General features: G+C 33.8%; 1 protein-coding gene across 2 annotated transcripts in view; it reads left to right on the plus strand.

Annotated features, from left to right (window-relative positions):
* TRHDE (thyrotropin releasing hormone degrading enzyme) overlaps positions 1 to 19,183 on the plus strand; it is a 395,923-nt gene that overhangs the window by 274,313 nt on the left and 102,427 nt on the right. For both annotated transcript variants that reach the window (XM_032170751.2, XM_058425822.1), the window contains exons 8-9: positions 13,770 to 13,835; positions 14,457 to 14,644. In XM_032170751.2, the coding sequence (XP_032026642.1) occupies positions 13,770 to 13,835; positions 14,457 to 14,644 (254 nt within the window). The remainder of the gene's footprint in view (positions 1 to 13,769; positions 13,836 to 14,456; positions 14,645 to 19,183) is intronic.

The raw sequence follows: 19,183 nt of genomic DNA on the forward strand, positions 1-19,183 counted from the left end.
CTTGCATCTTTCACTTACAGGGTTCTTAGTGCTTACATGCATATACATTACTATTCATCCATATACAACAATGCTGATAGTTAAAATATTCATTTGATCAATAAATTAGAATCTACTTCTTTAACCTTGTTTTTATAATTTAAGTCCAATAGCTCAAATCCTGATTCTACTTAAGTAGAATAAGTCTTACTTTTAAAGTAAGTAATTCAAGTAATTTATTCTTTTGGATATGTATCTTTACATGACTTGGATTTTTCTTATTTGGTTTTTATGTTTTAATCTCCCTAATTACATTTTTTTTCAGATTTTTCTGGAGATAAAAATTAAAGCTGTAATTATGAAATCCTCACATAACATTGATTGGCTAGGTAGCTATTAAAAAAATAATTAGTACCTGTGTTATGGCTTTTTCTTTCAAACAAAACAATATTGTTTTAATGATTTGAGCCTAGTAGTACCATTCTTCATGTTGTTATGGGTCAACACCAGGGTATTGAAATTATAAAGAAAGATCATTATTAAGCTTGATATAAACTCAAAGCCTGAAATCCCTGTCAGAAATTGAGTCACCTTCCTGCTCAAGCAGTGAGGGTAATTCAGCATCATCTAAAATATGGTTGAATAAAGAAAGATTTATCTTGATTAGTATTTAACTGCTCTTTTCCATAAGGTAACCTACAACAAGATGTTTGGCTCCAATTATCAGGGTGGAAATTGCTTATGCAAATCAATGTAAGGCAATGAGGTGTGGATAAAAAGCAAAAAGGAAATATCATTATTATTGGTTTGTGCTCATAAAATTCTGATAGCCTGAAGGTAATGACAGGCACAAAGCCATAGGGATTATTAGTAGCAACAACATACTCAATAACTTGTGTTCCAGTGAGGTGTTATGTGGTAACATGTATATGCAGGAATTTTAGTTGAAAACTGCAGGCTTACATTTGTGAGAGAGTGTTTTGTCCCTTACATGTAGGTTTTCAGATAAGTAAAAAGTCAGAAAATCATAGAGGAGCAGAGACAGTGTGTCAAAGTTAATTTTCTTTCTGAAGAGATAATATTGTGTTTTTATCCAGATGGCAGCCGAATCATACTGAATCTAAAATGAATGACCATAGAAGCTTTGCTCAAATGTCTCCTAGTTTTGCTTAAAATGCTGTGCAGTTTTAGATATGCTATGGGTAAAAAGGTTAATAACTTGAAAATAATTTGATGTGTTCACTCAATGTCATATGATAATATTATCATTACTAATTTTTTAATTATTGGATTTGACTTAATTGGCATTTAATTTATTAATGACCTAACTATAAAGGAAAATTAATGAGCATGTTATGGAGAAAGAAATATTTAAGTTTGAGAAAAGATTTGATGGATTTCAGAATTAAGAATTCCATCTTTAATACAAACAAATACTTTAAAAAAAAGTAAATAGCATTCTGTATTCATATTTCTGGATCAGATTGAAATAACTTTTATTCATCAATTTTTAAAATATATAGCCACTGATTGAATCTTTATTATTTTGCTTCTAATTTAAAGGTTGTTAACCGACCAATGTGGCTATATAATATTAACTAAAAAGCTCTTATTTTTAGAGATATATATCTCTATTTAATAATCCTGCAGGCATTTGTCTAGCTCAACAGGAGGCCTCATAAATTTATATTTATTGGTTATCTTTTATCTGTTAGTTAAGGGCTCAAGATGTATTACATATTAGCTAATCGGGTTGATATTATAAAATGACATTTTTGGTTATTTAAATATATCTATGAAATTATTAGACACATTTAGTTGACGTATGGATGTATCTGTATGTTAGTATATGTGTAAATGCATGCCAATCTGTAATTATGGACACATCTACTAAAAATTGTCTCTGACTCTTTGTAGACATTGCCATTTGGTTAGATTGCTAGTTCAGTAGTACAATAAACTTGCCTTACAGGCATTTTTCTGTAACCTACTTAGCTTCTGCATCAGCAATTTTCTTTCTTTTCCTTTTAAAATTTATTTTTCTTTTTATTTTATGTTCTCTTTTTGGAAAGTGCATGTAATAGCCTAGAACTATATATTTGGAAAGGTTACAAAAAATTCCTCCTAAGTTAAAAATATTTCTCCTCATTTACTAATATTTTTATAATTGCTTGACATGATTCTGTTACATAGCTTAGTTTAATACTAGTAATATGACATAGATGTACCATAATATATTTCACTTTGTCCATGTTTGTGAGCATTTACTTTGCTAATTTTTCTTAAATAACACTCTAATAATCTTTACATTTTTGATTTTTTCCATTATATTTTCAACTATCTCTTCATATATATTTTTAGGAGCATAGTATCAATTTTTTCTCCAAAATATTAAACTAGTATATAATGCTAGAAGTTTGAAAGTTCTCTGTTTATACTACACTAAGTAAACAGGATCCTTATAAATTTTCAAAATAAATTTCTTATTAATTTAGCAAGTAAAAAACTTTTTCCATTATTTCAGTGTATACATTATATCATAAATGAGACTATGAAATAGTTTAATACATTCTCTTCTTGCATTTCACTCTTTTCATTTATTCTTTTATAACATTTATCCATGTGTCTTATGCATTAAAATTGAGGTCTTATTCTCTTTTTAGTAACTTTATATAGTTATAAAATAAAAGTAACAAACTATAACATATTACTACAAACTATTTTTCCTCTATATTTAATATGTCAAAATTATTGTTATAAAAAATACGTTACAAATTAGTGGCTTAGGAGTGTTGCAGAGACTTAAGTTACATGTTTTGAACCTGGTTTACAAAAGATTCATATGCATCCAAAATTCCCTTTTGGTCTACCTCTGTATTTTTGTTTATGGAAGAGAGAGCTTCATGTTAGCATGACACACAAAGAAATGGTAGTACCCACTTGTTACACTGAATCTGATTTCCTTTTCCAATCAGTCTCCTGTATTCACCTTCTCTCTTCTGCTCAAGGTTTCTCCCTATGATTATTTTACTGATCATTTTCTTTTCCGTTTAAGAACAATAACACATATAAGTGTTAAAAAATCATTTCTTAATGTTTTGTACTAACAAAACAAAATTATAATTTATCTTCCTGTACCAGCTTTGCTTAGTTTTATATATACAGTTCACATACCTCACCCATTAGACATGTCCAGTCATTCATTTATTCCACATGTATTTATTATGCATCTAGTCTATGTCAGACATCATGATAAGTACCAAGTATTCAGGGCATGCTGTACACAGCGGATATGGCCCCTGTTCTCATGAATCATGTAACAGGAAAAAGGGGACACATGATAGATAGGAAAAAACAAATAAATATATTTGTTGCTCAATGTGAAAAAAATGCTAGGAAGCAAAAAATAGGATGCTGTGAGAAAGCATAGTGAGTGGGTGGTTGGAGCAACTCTAGATCGGGTGTTTAGGGAATCCTTCTTGAGAAGGTGGTAGGTATGCTGAGGTCTGAAGGGAGAAAGACACGGTCAGGGAGATTCCAAGAAGAGAGAAGAGGCCTACAAAGGGCTAAGACAAGAACTGAGCATGTTTTAGGAAAACAAACTGGTGGATGAGTAGAGTTAGTAAGAGCAAGAGGTAGGTGAGGTGAGCAGCAGCCAACCATGCAGTGCCCAATAGTCTGTGCTAAGAAGATTCCATGTTATTCCAAGTGCTGTATTAAACAGTTTTAAACTGGATATGATGTGGCTCTATTTACATACAGAACAATTCTCTGGCTAATTGTAATAATACACTGGGATTGGGGCAGTCAGCATACCAAGAAAGAGATTGGGCAAAAAAGTGAGGAGGATATTTTTATATTCAGGTGAGAGATTATCAAGGCTTAAATCGTTCATAGAAATAGAGACATAGATGGATCTCAAATGTTTTTTAATGGTAGAATACAATGGACCTAGAGATAAATTGGGTGAGGAGTGTGGTGTACGAGATGAGGAAGATAATGTAATCAAGAATGATTCTGAGGTTTCTGGGATGAGGACCTGGAAACATGCCTTGAACAACTGTAACAACTGGAGGTGAAGAGAAAAGGAGGAGCCCGTGGAGGTGACTGAGATGGAACAGCTAGAGAGGCAGGCAGAGTACCAAGGGCATCGTGTCACGAATGCTTAGAGAAGAGCTTGTTTAAAGAACAAGAAAGTGGACAACAATGTTAAATGGAGTAACAAGGTGGAGAAGGATAACGACTGTAAACTGTTCCTTTTGGTAGCCTGTAAATTCATCGATTTCAGTGGAGTAGGTTAAAGAGTGAATGGGAATGTGGAAATGGAAACAGAGTATGTAGAATTAAATTGAACAAATTTTTCAAGGAAGGTGATAAGAAAAACAAGGTCAGTTGTTAGAGGGGGATAAAGGCTAAGGAAGATTTTTGTCTTATTTTTAAAGATGAGAGGGAGCTGTACTGGTTTTAAGCTGGCAGAGAAAGATTCAGGAGATGATGATGTTGGAGAAGTGAGAAATAACTCCAGGACCTTGCTCACTGAGAAGGTGAAGGCACTTGTCTTTAATAGGAGATTTATCTCCAGTCAATTTGGAAAGCTGGCAATGGGGAAATCAGAGAAATCCTTTCTGATGACTTATATTTTTTCAGTGTTTTTTGAGAGAAGGTCAGTAGCTGAATGAAAGTGAGATGAGAGTGGGAAGTGGAGAAATTTGAAAATAGAGAATTCAAAGAGTAGAAAGGTGCTTTCTGACAGTTTTGAGTTTCTATTTGAATTTGGTGATTATGAATTTATCATAAGCTCAGCTTTTCAATTGCATGATTTTCTTCTGCGATATTCAGCTATATGAGTACAGGTTTAGAGAAGATAAATACTTGGATTCCTCCAGGATTGAGATTTTTGCCAAGCTACTATAATTGAAGGACAGTACAACAAAAAAGATGAGGCTTTTTCCCAGGATTTGATTAAGATGATCTATGAAATCTAATCTGGATACTCAGGGAAGAGAAGACAGGAAGAATCTGATAGACAAATAACCCACCATTAATAATAATAACAGTAAGATTAGTGTCTTTATTGCGTTAGTGCTGACTTGGGAAGTCTCTTTTGTGCTGAGTCGAATTAGTGTGCCCATTCCATGAACTGCCCATCAGGGGTCTTGTCATCTCAGTAGAGCTCTGTGAAAGACAGGCTGCTAGACTCCAAGCTTGAGGAACTGTCCAAAACCCATTACTTTCCTGTATTTGGAAGGAAGGAAGTCTTCTAAGCAGCTTTCCTCAAGCCTAAAGGAAGCTTTGTTCTTAATTTTTCTTTTCTTTTTCTACTGCTCCACCACACCCCCCACCCCACCCAGGCAATTTCCTCCTTCAGGTTAGTACATATAATTTTCTTTTCTTTCCTTTCCTTTCCTCTCCTCTTCTCTGCTCTTTTCTTTTCCTTTTTTTTTTTTTTTTTTTTTTTATTTGGAGTTTCGCTCTCGTCGCCCAGGCTGGAGTACAATGGTACGACCTCGACTCACTGCAACTTCTGCCTCCTGGGTTCAAGCCATTCTCCTGCCTCAGCCTCCTGAGTAGCTGGGATTACAGGTGGCTGCCACCTCACCTGGCTAATTTTTGTATTTTTAGTAGAGACGGGGTTTCCTCACGTTGGCCAGGCTGGTCTCGAACTCCTGACCTCAGGTGATTCACGCGCTTCGGCCTCCCAAAGTGCCGGGATTACAGGAGTGAGCCACCGCTCCCAGCCAAGTCCATATAATTTTCTTATAGTGTCTCTAGAACATTTTGGCTTCTCTTGGAGGGAAGATTGAAGAAGACTTTTGACACTAGCCCTTTTTTCCCATTTATCTTGCTATTAAAATAACTGAAGTTTCTTGGATTCTTTATGTGGCTGGTATTTTTCTAAGTCATTTATTTGTTTTATATTATTTTCTGTGCATACCCTTATCAGGTGAGCACTACATTAGGTACATTTTTCAGTTGAAGAAATTAAGGTTTAGAGAAAATAGATACTTTATCCAAGATCACATGACTGGTAGGAATCAGCCCGGGTTAATACCTACACCTAGTTTATATATACCTTCTTTCTCAACTAAATTACATATCTTCCCAAATTGTCACCAGCACCAGGGCTGAGAGAGCAAAGAGGTGGGAGAGGGGAACTCTGTGTACATGCCTGCAATCAGTGGGCAACTCGATTTACAAGAAGCAGTCCATTTTTACCAACCAGGATGTAATTCATCTATTTTTGGAGTGAATGGTGACCAAAGCCCTTTATCAGGATATTCAGAAAAAGCAATTCACAAATTTCATTTTTACCAATAGATTCACTTTATGTCTCAGTAATATTTCATGCCAGCAGCAAAAGTGAGAGGTAGAAATATTTTAGTATCCCAGAACTCCTCTATAGACTGTGACACTTACATTATTTCACTGACAAGTGTAGGACCCTGTCACCTTGTTCTGGAATGGCATACAAATCCTATAGTGGAAATATTGTAACTCTGGTTATGTGCCTGCATGTTAAGGAATTGGTGGTATGATCTATAATTACAACATAGGAGATATTTGAAAACAAAAGTGATGTGAGAAGATGCCATTGTCTGTAATTTAAAGCAAACAAGCAAGAAAAACTTTCATGAGCTGGCAGGTTGTTTTGATTTAAAATGTTGTGATGTTCTACTATGTTTAGCAGCCACTTATAAAAATATACTTATTCTTACAAAATTTACATTAATTGGGTGTAGTAATGGATTCGTAGAACATGTAAAATGCCTTTTTTGTTCCTAGCAAACTATCTAAATACTCCCGTATCTAAGCAAGCCACTTCTAAAGGTAAATTTAGGGTAAACACATTTACAAATTCAGAATCAGAATGGCATACAAACCATGAAAACTGACTTTCAACTATTCTTCTTCTATCTCTCCAATAGCTTTCTTTCCTAAATCTGTCATCTCTTTCTTTCTTTTCATGTCCGGTGGCTTGAACTGCTATACCTCAAAAAGTTTAGTAATAGTTCTTATTATACTGGAGTTATGTCTTGGAAACCTAATATAATTTAATAATAAAGAAAGGTTTCAATAATTATTTATACCTTTTCATCTTTGGCTCTTATCTAATAGAATTAAAATATAAGTATTATTTTTTAATCTTTGCATAAAGCTTTCTTAGTGATTTGTTACTCATTTTTACTTAATCTTAAAATTTCCATCAATTTCTAGGTATGAATCCAAATAGACACCTTGGTCTGTAGTCTAGCTTTCTTTGTTTAAGTTGGTCATCTGTCACTGTTGTAGTCTCCTTGCTCCTGTTTCTCAAGGTTAGGGAATGTAAAAACATCCTCTGAAGTGCATGGGCCAGGCTTTAAATGAGTTTTATCCAACTCTTGTGTGACTTTGCTGTGATCTGATACTTTTAGTCTACTTTTGTTGTTGTTTATGGATCCCTTTAAGATCATCTTACTCTAATAATGCACATACTTACAAATGTATAAATTCAGAACTTACGGTTCTCAGTTCAGAAGCCCCTGCTTTGGAAGCTTTGTTTAAGACAGAAGTGTTGCTTTTTAAAATGTTTTTGTTGTTGTCACTCTGTCTGCTCCCCAGTCTATAGAATTTTCTGCACTTTATTTCAGTTTTAATCTTTCTCTCCAACATTCTTGTCTGCTTTTAAAACATAAAAATTAAGTATACATGTCTTTCACACCATTTCTACTGTTCGTAACAACAACAAAAGCCTAACTGATGTACTAAATAGAATTTAGTGTTCTTTAGTTTTTGTTTTGTATAAGTTGTAGGCAATAGTTTAATTTCTTACTAAGGGTTGTCAAGATAATGTAGAAGTGTCTTCCTTCATTTTGCTTAACCCATTAGGGTTGTATTATGCAAGCAACAGAAACAAATTCTGGTTAAATTAGGCAGAAAGGAAATTATTTGAAGGATATAGGTAGCCCATTCAATCATTGGGAAGGCTGAAGAACCAGGCTTAAAAAAATAGAATAAGAACTAAAGGAGACTCAGAAATCGAGATGTAGCCAAGGTTATGCCACAGGAGTGAAGGTTCAGCTGTTCCCATCAGAGTGGCTACCACAGGACCCTCAGTGTCACCATGACAGGCACTACTCTTTCAGGATTCATAGTCCTAGGACGAAGCATCCCCTTGTCTGAGGCCAGAGCACATGCCTAGGCTTTAGCTGCCAGGCAAAGTGGAGAGGGAATATTTAGTATTTTGTCCCTTCCATTTCAATAGAGGGAGGCAGAGATTTTGCTTTCCTCCCAGATTCCATAGTGAGTGATTGCCCCCCTATAAAACTGGTGTTTAAATGCTGGAAAGCCAAAAAAATGACAAATGCCCACTACAAATTTTTTGAGGTACAATTATTCTTGATAGAAAGCAACAATATTTCAAACTCTTGCTTCAGCCTTCTTGTCACATAGTCAGAAGAATCAATGCTTGAATTTACCTAGCATTTCCAGACTAGTCTTACAACTATAGGACATCCTACTTCCCAGTGTCAATGAGTCCCAGCCTGCTGTACCCCGTCTCACTGGAGAAAGCACTATTGGTGGTGGTCTCCCTATACCTAGTTGTCCTCTCTTTTTTATTAGCTGAATTCTGATTTTTTTCTTTTAAGTTCTCACCCTCTTATAAACAGCCATATACTTTAGAGGACTCTTTCCTTGGGTAAAGTTCAAACAATGCTCCCTTAAGATGCAGTAACAGATTCTTGCTAGAGCACATGATGCAATGTTGACAAATGACAAATGTGGGAAATTTGCTGCAGAATTTGAGGGGAAGTTTTCCTGATTCTTTAGAGGAAGTTCTCAGGAAGAAATTCTGTATCTTTCCTCTGTACAATGTCACATCTGAATATGATGCTTGGGATTGCTGCTGCCATCTAGCCACGAACCTCGGAATGGGGCTAAATCACAGATAGGGGTGGGACCAAAATAATTCCAGATGAAAGTGCCTGCAGCTCTATCCTACCTTCTTATGATAGGAAAGAATAAATACTTCTATTTTAAAAGTCATTCTAGGGTGGATGTTTATTACTTGCAGCTAAACACATGTAAACGAATCCATATGGTTTTTATGGAATCATCCCTTTATGTCTCAAGGAGTAAACCATTTATGTGGTTAATCCTCTATCCTAGCATGCTAAAAGACTCATCAATAGGAAAGCAATTTTTCCATAATTTTTCCATGTAAATCTTAAAAGATAATAGTGCTTTACTTCCTTAACTCACTCTTTACTTTTCCCCTTGTCTTTATTAGTCCTGTTGGCTTTTACACATGACATGTTATGAAGCACAACACTTGTTAGCAAATGAAATAAAACAAAAATAGTCTCGTATGTAATCGTTCACAATTTTTGATGACATTATATGCAATCACATATATCCATTCAAGTTATATGCCTGACAAATATATACTGAAATAATGAATTATGTCCTATATTAATATTTAAATATGATATTTTGGGGGATCCTGACAGATATAAGAAATCTATGCTTACTGCATTGTCATTATCAACAGAAACAAATATTGCAAAAAGAAAGACAAATCACACACACACACACACACACACACACACACACACACATGCTCTTATTACTGCATTTTAAATATATATGTATATATATGGAGAGAGAGGAGAGGGAGAGAAAGGAGAGAGAGAGAGAGAGAGAAAGCACCTATTGTGTACTAGACTGGGCACAAAGATGTTGGTTAAATAGTGGTAAACAAGACTGGCAGGATCATTACTCTCACGGATTTTACAGACTGTGTGAACAGTCAAACTAATAAGCAGGCACCTATGACACAGTGGGATAAATGCTATTATATAGAACATTGTGTGACAATATAAAAGAGATATTTAACTTAGAATTAAGAAGGAGGTTGAAGTGGATGGGGAATGATTCCTGGAGGAAATGCATCAAAATTGAGTCCTGGAAATTGAATTGAACTGAGGTAGGCAAAAGAGAAAAGAATATGTAGCGAATTGCATGTGCAGAGAACCAGAAATGAGATAAAATATCCATTAGGCATCTTCAGAAAGCTGAAAGTGGCTAAATTAATGCAGGGAGCAACAAGTTAACAAATGGGATTTGAGAAATACAGAGGGACAAGACTATGAGGGCCATTTTTAGGTTATATTAAGGAGTTTGGACTATATTCTGAACATAGCAGGGATTTATGTGTGTATTTGATCAAAAATATTCTGGCTTTATGAGAGAGACTAGATGTGAAAGGGACAAAGCAGAAGCAAGGGCAGCTGTCATCACCCATGTAAGATTCTGTAGAGTAGACAAACAGGTAAGGGAAAGTGGGAATCTTGGAGTATATTTAGGTCATGGATTATTAACTGAATATGGTGGAAAGGGTGATCAAGGCATCAAGATAACTGCTAGAGGTGGATGAAAAGATCTTCACTGGAGAAGGGCCACCAAAAGGAGCCAATATAGGGGAGGATAATGAGTTCAGTTTTTAATAGGACTCAGTTATCTATGTGGCTAATAGGACTCAGTTACCTACGTGGCTTGGATATCTTGGATATTGGATTTGGGTAGGCACAGGCATGGGGTTTGGATGTAGGCTGAAGAATCTGAGTTCCAATGTTCTGATTTCTTAAATGATGATAATAATGTCTACCTCTAATGTTGTAGTGTGGATTGAATAAGATAAAATATAAGGCAACTCACAGTGTTAAAAAGGAGACAAATATTACTGTTTTCATGTACTGTGCTCTTTCATTATTATTGATAATGATGCATTTCCTTCTCAGCTACTCAGTTTTCCAAACTATAGCCTGAGATTATTAAAAAGATTACCAGAGAGAATGCCCACTGAATATTTATGATGTGCTAGGCAGTCTTCACTCTTTTAACACTGTATATTGAATCATTCAATTCTCAGAAGAAATATATACAGTAGTTATTTTATTATCCCCATTGTTATATATGTGAAGATAGGCACAAAGAGTTAAACAGCTTTCTAAAGCTCATATAGGTAGTGAATATTGGACCTTGTGTTTTAACCAAGGCAGGCTCTTGTTACTGCATTTTAAACCACTATGCTATGATACCCTCTCCATAGGCAGATGTAATATATTCTTGTTAAATAGAGTTTTAACTTTTAATTGTTCTATATTATTTGTTATGTCTCTTAAGAATATTCTGGTAATTATCTTTATTTTATTCCTTACAATAACTCTATTATTTCTGAAATACCTAGTATAGAGAAACCACAATTCTTTTTAAGTTAATATTAAAACATTCTTCTATTTTATGTCATAATGTCAAATCTGCTGAAGACTGGCTTTTATACACATAAATGTAAACTTAGATTTCCATTTCAGATTTATATCTCTAAGGACTTTCATATTCACTGACTTAGAGGTTTGAAAGGAACTTAAAATATTTTTATTCAATGAGATACTAAATGTGATTTCATCTTGCCAAGTGGTTATTATACCAAGACTTCTATAGCTTCAGTCATGGAAATCTCCCTACACAAATCACATCTCAGTATTTGTAGTTGTTCTCAGTAACCTTTTCTTCACCATTGTTTCCCCTGTACTAGAAATTTACCTGAACACACTAAGTGCTCCATACATTTTGTGGAATTAATGAAAAAAAAATAGATGACTGATTATTGAAACACACTCATTATCCTTTAAGTTTCTTTGTAATTCTGCAAAATTTTCTTAATTCAAGCTGTGAGTACGTTTATGCAAGCTTTCTCTTTAAAAAAAGGGAAACTTTTTTTTAAAAAGTTGGCACATGTAAAATTCCAATAACATCTGAATATTAGGGTTACTGAGAGTTCAAGAAGATATGTTATCTTCCTGAATACAGGGCAGGCAAGTTGGAAATTGCTTCTTATGTCTGGATAATTTTCATTTCAGCCTGCTTGAAGTGGAAACTTGAACCTTTTTCTAAACTGAGGAGGAAAGAAATAGTTCAAACTGATGATACTAGGACAAGGTCAACTCGTATTATGAATAGTTAGACTTTTATGATCTTCGAGAAGAAAATTGTATATTGGATTTTATAGTATTCCTTTATTTCCATTTTGCTGAATTAGCCTAGCAGCACTACCCATAAACAGAACCTAAGAGTAAAGAGTTCTAATATTAGCACATTTTATTATTACATCACTAAAATAAAATGCAAGTTAGGCACAGTGGCTAAGGCCTGTAATCTCAACCATTTGGGAGGCCATGGAGGGAGACTAGCTCGAGCCCAGGAGCTCAAGGCCAGCATGGGCAACGTAATGGAATCCTGTTGCTACAAAAAATTTAAAAAAAATAGCTGGATGTGGTGGTGTGTGCACCTGCAGTCCTAGCTACTGAGGAGGCTGAGGAAGGAGGATCACTTGAGCCTGGGAGGTAAAGGCTGCAGTGAGGCATGATCATACTACTACACTCCAGCCTGGGTGACAGAGTGAGATCTTGTCTCAAATAAAAAATTAAAAAATTAAATAAAATGCACATTTATATTTTGTAAATCTTATTCCCAAATTTATTCATTTAAGTGAAAAAAAGCATAAAGAATAATTTTGAAAGTTAAATCTGAAATAATCTAGTTAAATCCTGGTCTCTGGGTTCATGCTGAAAAACCTCATATGGAATGTTGAAAGCCAAATTAGGATTCAGAATGGTTATTCGGGGTTATATTTTTTAACAAAGTTATTCATAACACCTGATGGCAATGATGAATTTGTGGTTGCTAAGTTAGTGTTGGACATTGCATCTCTAGGCATCTGATTAAGTGGGAGTTGCCATTTGCTGTGCTGTGAGTTGCCAACAAAAGCTGAACCTGTCACAGGTGTTACAATTTGTATTTCAGAAAATTTGCTTCGCCCAAGTTTAATTATCCCCAGAGTAGCCCACTCCATATAAAGTACTGAAGGAGTCAGCATTTTTCTTTTCAGTACTTTGATGTAATTTAGGATTTTGTCTACTTACTATATGTTGCAGAGATAATGGAATTTCAAATGAAGGAGGAGGGACTTTTACAATATCACACTATTTTCATGTTCATATTTCTGTTTTGAAATCAGAAAAAATAATGCAAATCAGCCATAACTAAATAGCACATTGACGAGACAAACCATGCTTCTTAGAGAACAAAATGTGAATCGGATAGAAAGTGTATAGGTTTTACCACTAATAACTAAACATTAAAAATGGCAAGTCCTAAGGCCCCAAAATATTAAATAAACAGGAATGACTTTTTCTTATCAAATATTAATGTGTGTTTCAAATCCATGGAAATAAGTATTTATCATTATTGTCATAGGCAGCCTTTCCTTTGCAGAGAGACCACTGAACTGGAGACAGATCGTGAAGAGAGTATTCTTTCGGCAAAGCAGTCCCTCTTAACATCAGCATATATTAGCTCTTTGTTTTTTTCATAAAATATTTCTTTTTCAACACTTTAACACAAAAGCTGGATGGGAAAGTTTATCTAAATATTTCACTGAAGAGGTAGTGTTTTCAGAATTGACTGAGGTTGACTTGCCCAATTAGAGAAGGATCTTTGACCCTAGATATCTGTAAGAAGTTATTATAGTTAGGAAAATAATTTTTAAGAGATTAATATTGTTTGATGACTTAATTAGGAAATATTCTATAGTTAAATCTCTGGAATATTTTTGAATGAGATTCTTTATCTTGTATGTCCTTTTTTATTAATATAATTCCAACAAATGAAAATTATTAATTGAGAAATAAATGTGTTTACTAGTTACTGTTTAACCTTTGAATTGTAATTACAATTTTATATTCTTGTAGGATTATTTAACCATTCATAAGTATGGCAATGCAGCCAGAAATGATCTCTGGAATACATTATCAGAGGTAAAGTATAGGAAGCTCAAATATCAAAACCTCTACTTGAATATTTGAATTACATTTATAAGACATTCATAGCCTTTATTGACACTGACAGTTTGTTTTTACTTTTTACATTTTTCATTTGTTCATACTGATTTTTTGTTTTATATAATATATTGTAAAACAAAGGGGTTTAAAACTAAACTACAAATGGTAGTAAACGATACCTCGCCTACTTTCAAACATGACAATATTTCTGAAATATAATTTTAATATGGTGTAATATATTCATGTTAAAAAAATATTGAAGTTTTAAATAATTTTTTCTATAGGTCAAATATTTAAATGTGACACTAGACATGATGGGAATAATTACTGATGCTTCAGGGATTTGCTTTAATAATAACATTTATTTTATGTTATGTAAAAACTTTAATGTTAATATAACTTTCATTTTTATATACATGTGCGAAGCTTAACTTAGGGCAAGAAGGTTAATTTCACTAACACATTATATTGGCTTCACTGACTTGAAGTGTTTTCATATTTAGGTAAATAGTAAAAATAGAAATAAAAATGTCTTAATGTTAATTATGTTGACAATTCATGTTTATAAAACTAATTTATACACTTTTCCTTGTAAAGGCTTTAAAAAGAAATGGGAAATATGTAAATATACAAGAAGTAATGGATCAGTGGACACTCCAGATGGGTTATCCTGTTATCACCATCTTGGGAAACACAACAGCAGAAAATAGAATAATAATTACCCAACAACATTTTATCTATGATATCAGTGCTAAAACTAAAGCACTTAAACTTCAAAATAACAGGTACAACATTCTTTTTTACATGAAAAATATTGTTTTTATTCTTACATTTGCAGGTTTAATATTTCAAAGAGCATTAATAACAAAATTCTGAAATGTTGTAAGTGAAATGTAGTTTTTGTTTCTTTATTTATACAAATTACTTTGATTCTCCTTTTACTCCCATTTCCTGGATATCTGAACCTTCAAGCTGAAAAAACACCAAAGTTATTTGTTTAGGAAGACAGAATTTTAAATAATCATGGTGTTTAAAAAAATAAAATGTTATTTTTCATTTTTCCCCATGAATGTTTCTTGAATTAAATGCAAGAAAGTTAAAATGTGTTGCTGTGAATTAAAAGGAATTGAGCAAACTGTGAGATTTATAAAACAAGTGAGAACAGAAACTCATAATGCAGAAAAACTAAAACAAAAATCAAATAATGTCTGAATCAAAGGAATTTAAAACAATACCTTAAGAATGATCTAACGATTAATGCCACTTAGTATCAACATATGTTCTCTTTCTCATTTTTAGTGTTTAAAATCAATAAACAGACAGCATACACAGAATCTTTATTTGTTGTTTCTTTAACTTTCTGCTGAAACTCTTACTTAATTACTGATAACTCAGCAAATAGCATTTTTCTTTCTTTTCTACTTTATGTTTTCTATTTTGTGTCTGATTAAAGTCTGAGCCAAGGAAAGATATTAAAATTTAAATCAGTCCATTTTATTTCATTTAAGATGCCCTACTAAGACTTTGGTTCCAGTGAGGGCTAGGGGCAGGGGTGGGGGATGGGAGGTACAGAAAGAGGGAGAGAAGTTAAAATTGATAAATGCAATGAGATGTTTGGATTGGGTTACTCATGCTGTCTCCCATTACCTTGGAAAATTAGGAGTCTGACTTTATCAACCACCCATGTCTAGGAGATCTGGAACAGACATTAAGTTTGCTTTGTCATCTCTAAGAATGGAAATTGTTCCCCTGTAGGCTGGCTCCAAGACCAGCCAGTCACTCAATCTAAGTGACTGAGAAATTCATGAATGTTTCTGGTGACTACATTTGGAATCCGATTTAGTAAAGCAGTGTCTTCTCTCTCTCTCTCCATATACAGTCTATTTACCTTCAACATGCTACCCTTTGCAATCCAACTGTGTGGACTCATGGAATGTGCTAGTACCATGCCACCCTCACCACTGTTAGAGGCTGACTCTGTCAATGCTTCTTCCCCCAGCCTGGATTTCCCACATGTGCCAAGTGCTGTTTCTAATCTTCTGATGTCTGGCCCCAGGCAAAACAAGCACAAGCGTAGGCATCAACTCTGGCCTTGCCAGGAAGTACATAAAAACTACTTGACTCTGGCAAAGTTAGAGAGAGATTCGGGCCAGGGCTTTGAGAATGATCAGTGTGACACAAGCATCACTGATACAGAAAAATATAAAGGACACACAGATGACAGAACAAATTTTGAACAAAAATATTCTGTCAACCTATAACATACATCAGATGTACCAGCCAGGAGTCTGATTCTTTAAAGGAAGAATTTCTTCCAAGCTGTATAAGCATATGTAACATCTAGACAGCTTTGTCGGTTTGTCTTCTGGAATTATAAAATCATATATATGATTTTTTTTTTTTTTTTTGAGACAGAGTCTTGCCCTGTCTCCCAGGCTGGAGTGCAGTGGTGCGATCTCGGCTCACTGCAAGCTCCGCCTCCCGGGTTCATGCCATTCTCCTGCCTCAGCCTCCCTAGTATCTGGGACTACAGGCGCCCGCTGCCACGCCCAGCTAATTTTTTGTATTTTTAGTGGAGACGGGGTTTCACCATGTTAGCCAGGAGGGTCTCGATCTCCTGATCTTGTGATCCACCTGCCTTGGTCTCCCAAAGTGCTGGGATTACAGGCATGAGCCATATATGTGATTTTGAACTCTGAGAACTTGGCATATAAAATATTAAGAGTAAAATAATGCAGGACATCCTATTAGTCTCAAAAATGATTTTCTATTTATTTTGCAATTATAGAGCTTGTAGCTGAAAATTTATTATGACAATTTCATATTATTGATCATTTAATTCACTATAACATCCTGGTCAAAGCTTCAATATGATTCTCTCTGGCCTATGTGTATAGCCTTCCTAGATCTTTATTTCACAATGCAAACAGTTGATGGAGTAAAACCAACTGCCGATCTATTCCAGAAATCCTGTGAAATCTGTATATTTTCTGAGCCAGGAAAATCAATTATTTGTCTTTTCATTTTTCTAAGAAACACTAGAACATCACTGCAATATGCCTAGAACATTTTAAGTGAATCCAGTAATTATATTTTATACGTAATAGTTGTATTACAACATAGAAAGAAAAGACCTTTACATAACTAGTCACATAAAGTTAGCTGTTGTGTAACGGAGTATAAAATATATTCTAGAATTTTGTTACTTGGGAAGTTGTGAATTTGCATAGCCTTTTTCATTATAAAGTTAATGCATTGCAGTGCAAAGTAATGTCTCCCTATACACTGAGGAGCTTCTCAGTGTTCTTTGCTGCAGAGAATTTTACTAACCTCCACAGTCATACTTTCCTTCTCTTAATGCCCTGATGGCAGTGACATCTGAACAGTTTTTCACAAAGTCTGGACAAATGCTACATTAATATTGATGCTATTTTATAAAAAGATATCTCATTCAGGTTTATATGCACCTATTCTTTGCTACCTTAATATAATCATTAGAATAAAAGTTGCTTTATTATAACAATGAAAACGACTGATAAGAGAGGCAGTCCCAGGAACTGTTAAAGAAAAAAATGTCTTGATGGGTCTTTTTTTAATGCTTAAAATAACGTGATGAAAATTCAAGTTAAACTGAAACAGCTGGAACACAATCTAATTTCCTAAGTTATTTTTTCGAATATCTTTTTAAACAATCCATTGCAGTCTTGGATTTCTTTACAACATAGAGGGCTTTTCACTAAACTATGTTTATGGTCTTCTAGTCTTTTAAGTTATAATCAAAAAGCAACATAATTATCAGGCTTTCCTTGATTTTAAAATGAAATTTATGAAAAGTCCACATATATGATGTTTTGAAAGTTATGAAATGTATTGACAGTATGGTATTTCAAAAATAAATACAAATTTCAAATATGCTTGGTAACTTGGAACTTTTAATTTGTCTTTGTTACTATATGTAGAGTTTGGTTATGTGTGTACATACACACAAACACACATAGAGTAGGGAAAAATTATTCTTAGGAAATATATAAATGTTTTTTTTTAAGTTTTAAAAAATGCCTCAAAGTTTGTATCCCCAAACCTTATAACTATAAGGTTTATAGTTTAACATAGTTAACCTTATAGTTAACTGGTATCTGAACAGCTATGTGATACAATGCCTGACATTTAGGAAGTGCTGTATGTATGTGGTATTGACATGCAGGTATTTATGTGAATCGTTTTCCTGTATTTTAGAGATTTTTTTCTAAAACCCAAATATAGAAACAAACCAACTTTTATCGTAATCTCTAGTTGTTTAGAATAAATAATTTAAATACATGGAAATTATGTTTATTTATATTGGGGCAAACAATGATTCACAAGCATTTTATGATCATGCTGCAAAGAAGACACATTTATCCTTGAGAATTTTTAAATGTCCTCAATTTTATATATTCTTTGCCTTTTAACCAGTACTTATTTGGCTTCACAATTTAGCTGACCCAACTCAATATGGAAGATATGTACTAAAGTCAAGTTTATGAAGTTAATCTGTCTTACCTATAGATGGGTTTTATGCCTTTTATTTCATTTTATTCCAAGTCCCTTCAATCAGATTCAATAGCAATTTATGATTTAGAGTAGAAATGCCTTCTATTTTCAGGCTTTTTCAAGATCTAGGTACACAAAAATGAGCTTATCATTTAATCTGAGAATCAGACTCATAGTTAGGCATCATGGTCTCTTAACTGAGTATTCCAATTAACCAAAAGAGACCCATTATTTTTAGAGAACAACTGTTAATGAAATAGATCAGTTCTTTGTCTCCTCCTCACAGTAAATCTGTCATTAAATATCTGGGGCATATTTTTAAACCTATATTGAAAGCTTGGAAGTATTTGTTAAAGAGTTTACATGAGTTGTTGTTCATGAACTACTGTCTAAAGAGTCAGTATAGATTTTGCTATTATAAATTGTTTTATTATCAGACCGATTGTATGGAGTCCTTATTAGTATAGCATAGTGTCTCCACATAGTTTGCCCTCCAAAATGTTTTTTTTTCATTAAGTATAGGATATAGTTTTAAAATTAAGAACTGTAAACATATTATTTTGATTTTCCATACTGGAGATAGGATTGCTATAAAGTTATGAATTTCTTCCAACCTTCCATTTAGACTCTTTACTATTACTGAATTCTGTTTCTTGTGAATGGAAAACATGGAATAATAAAATAGTCAAATTTCACACAACAGAGTCATAGGAAATGTCCTTCTCTCTCACTCCGCAAAAGACATATTCATTATAATGTTTATTACCCCCAGGCATGTTTCCCGAACATTT

The sequence above is a fragment of the Hylobates moloch genome, unplaced genomic scaffold (assembly GCF_009828535.3).
Source record: "Hylobates moloch isolate HMO894 unplaced genomic scaffold, HMol_V3 SCAFFOLD_12, whole genome shotgun sequence".
Classification (NCBI taxonomy): domain Eukaryota; kingdom Metazoa; phylum Chordata; class Mammalia; order Primates; family Hylobatidae; genus Hylobates; species Hylobates moloch.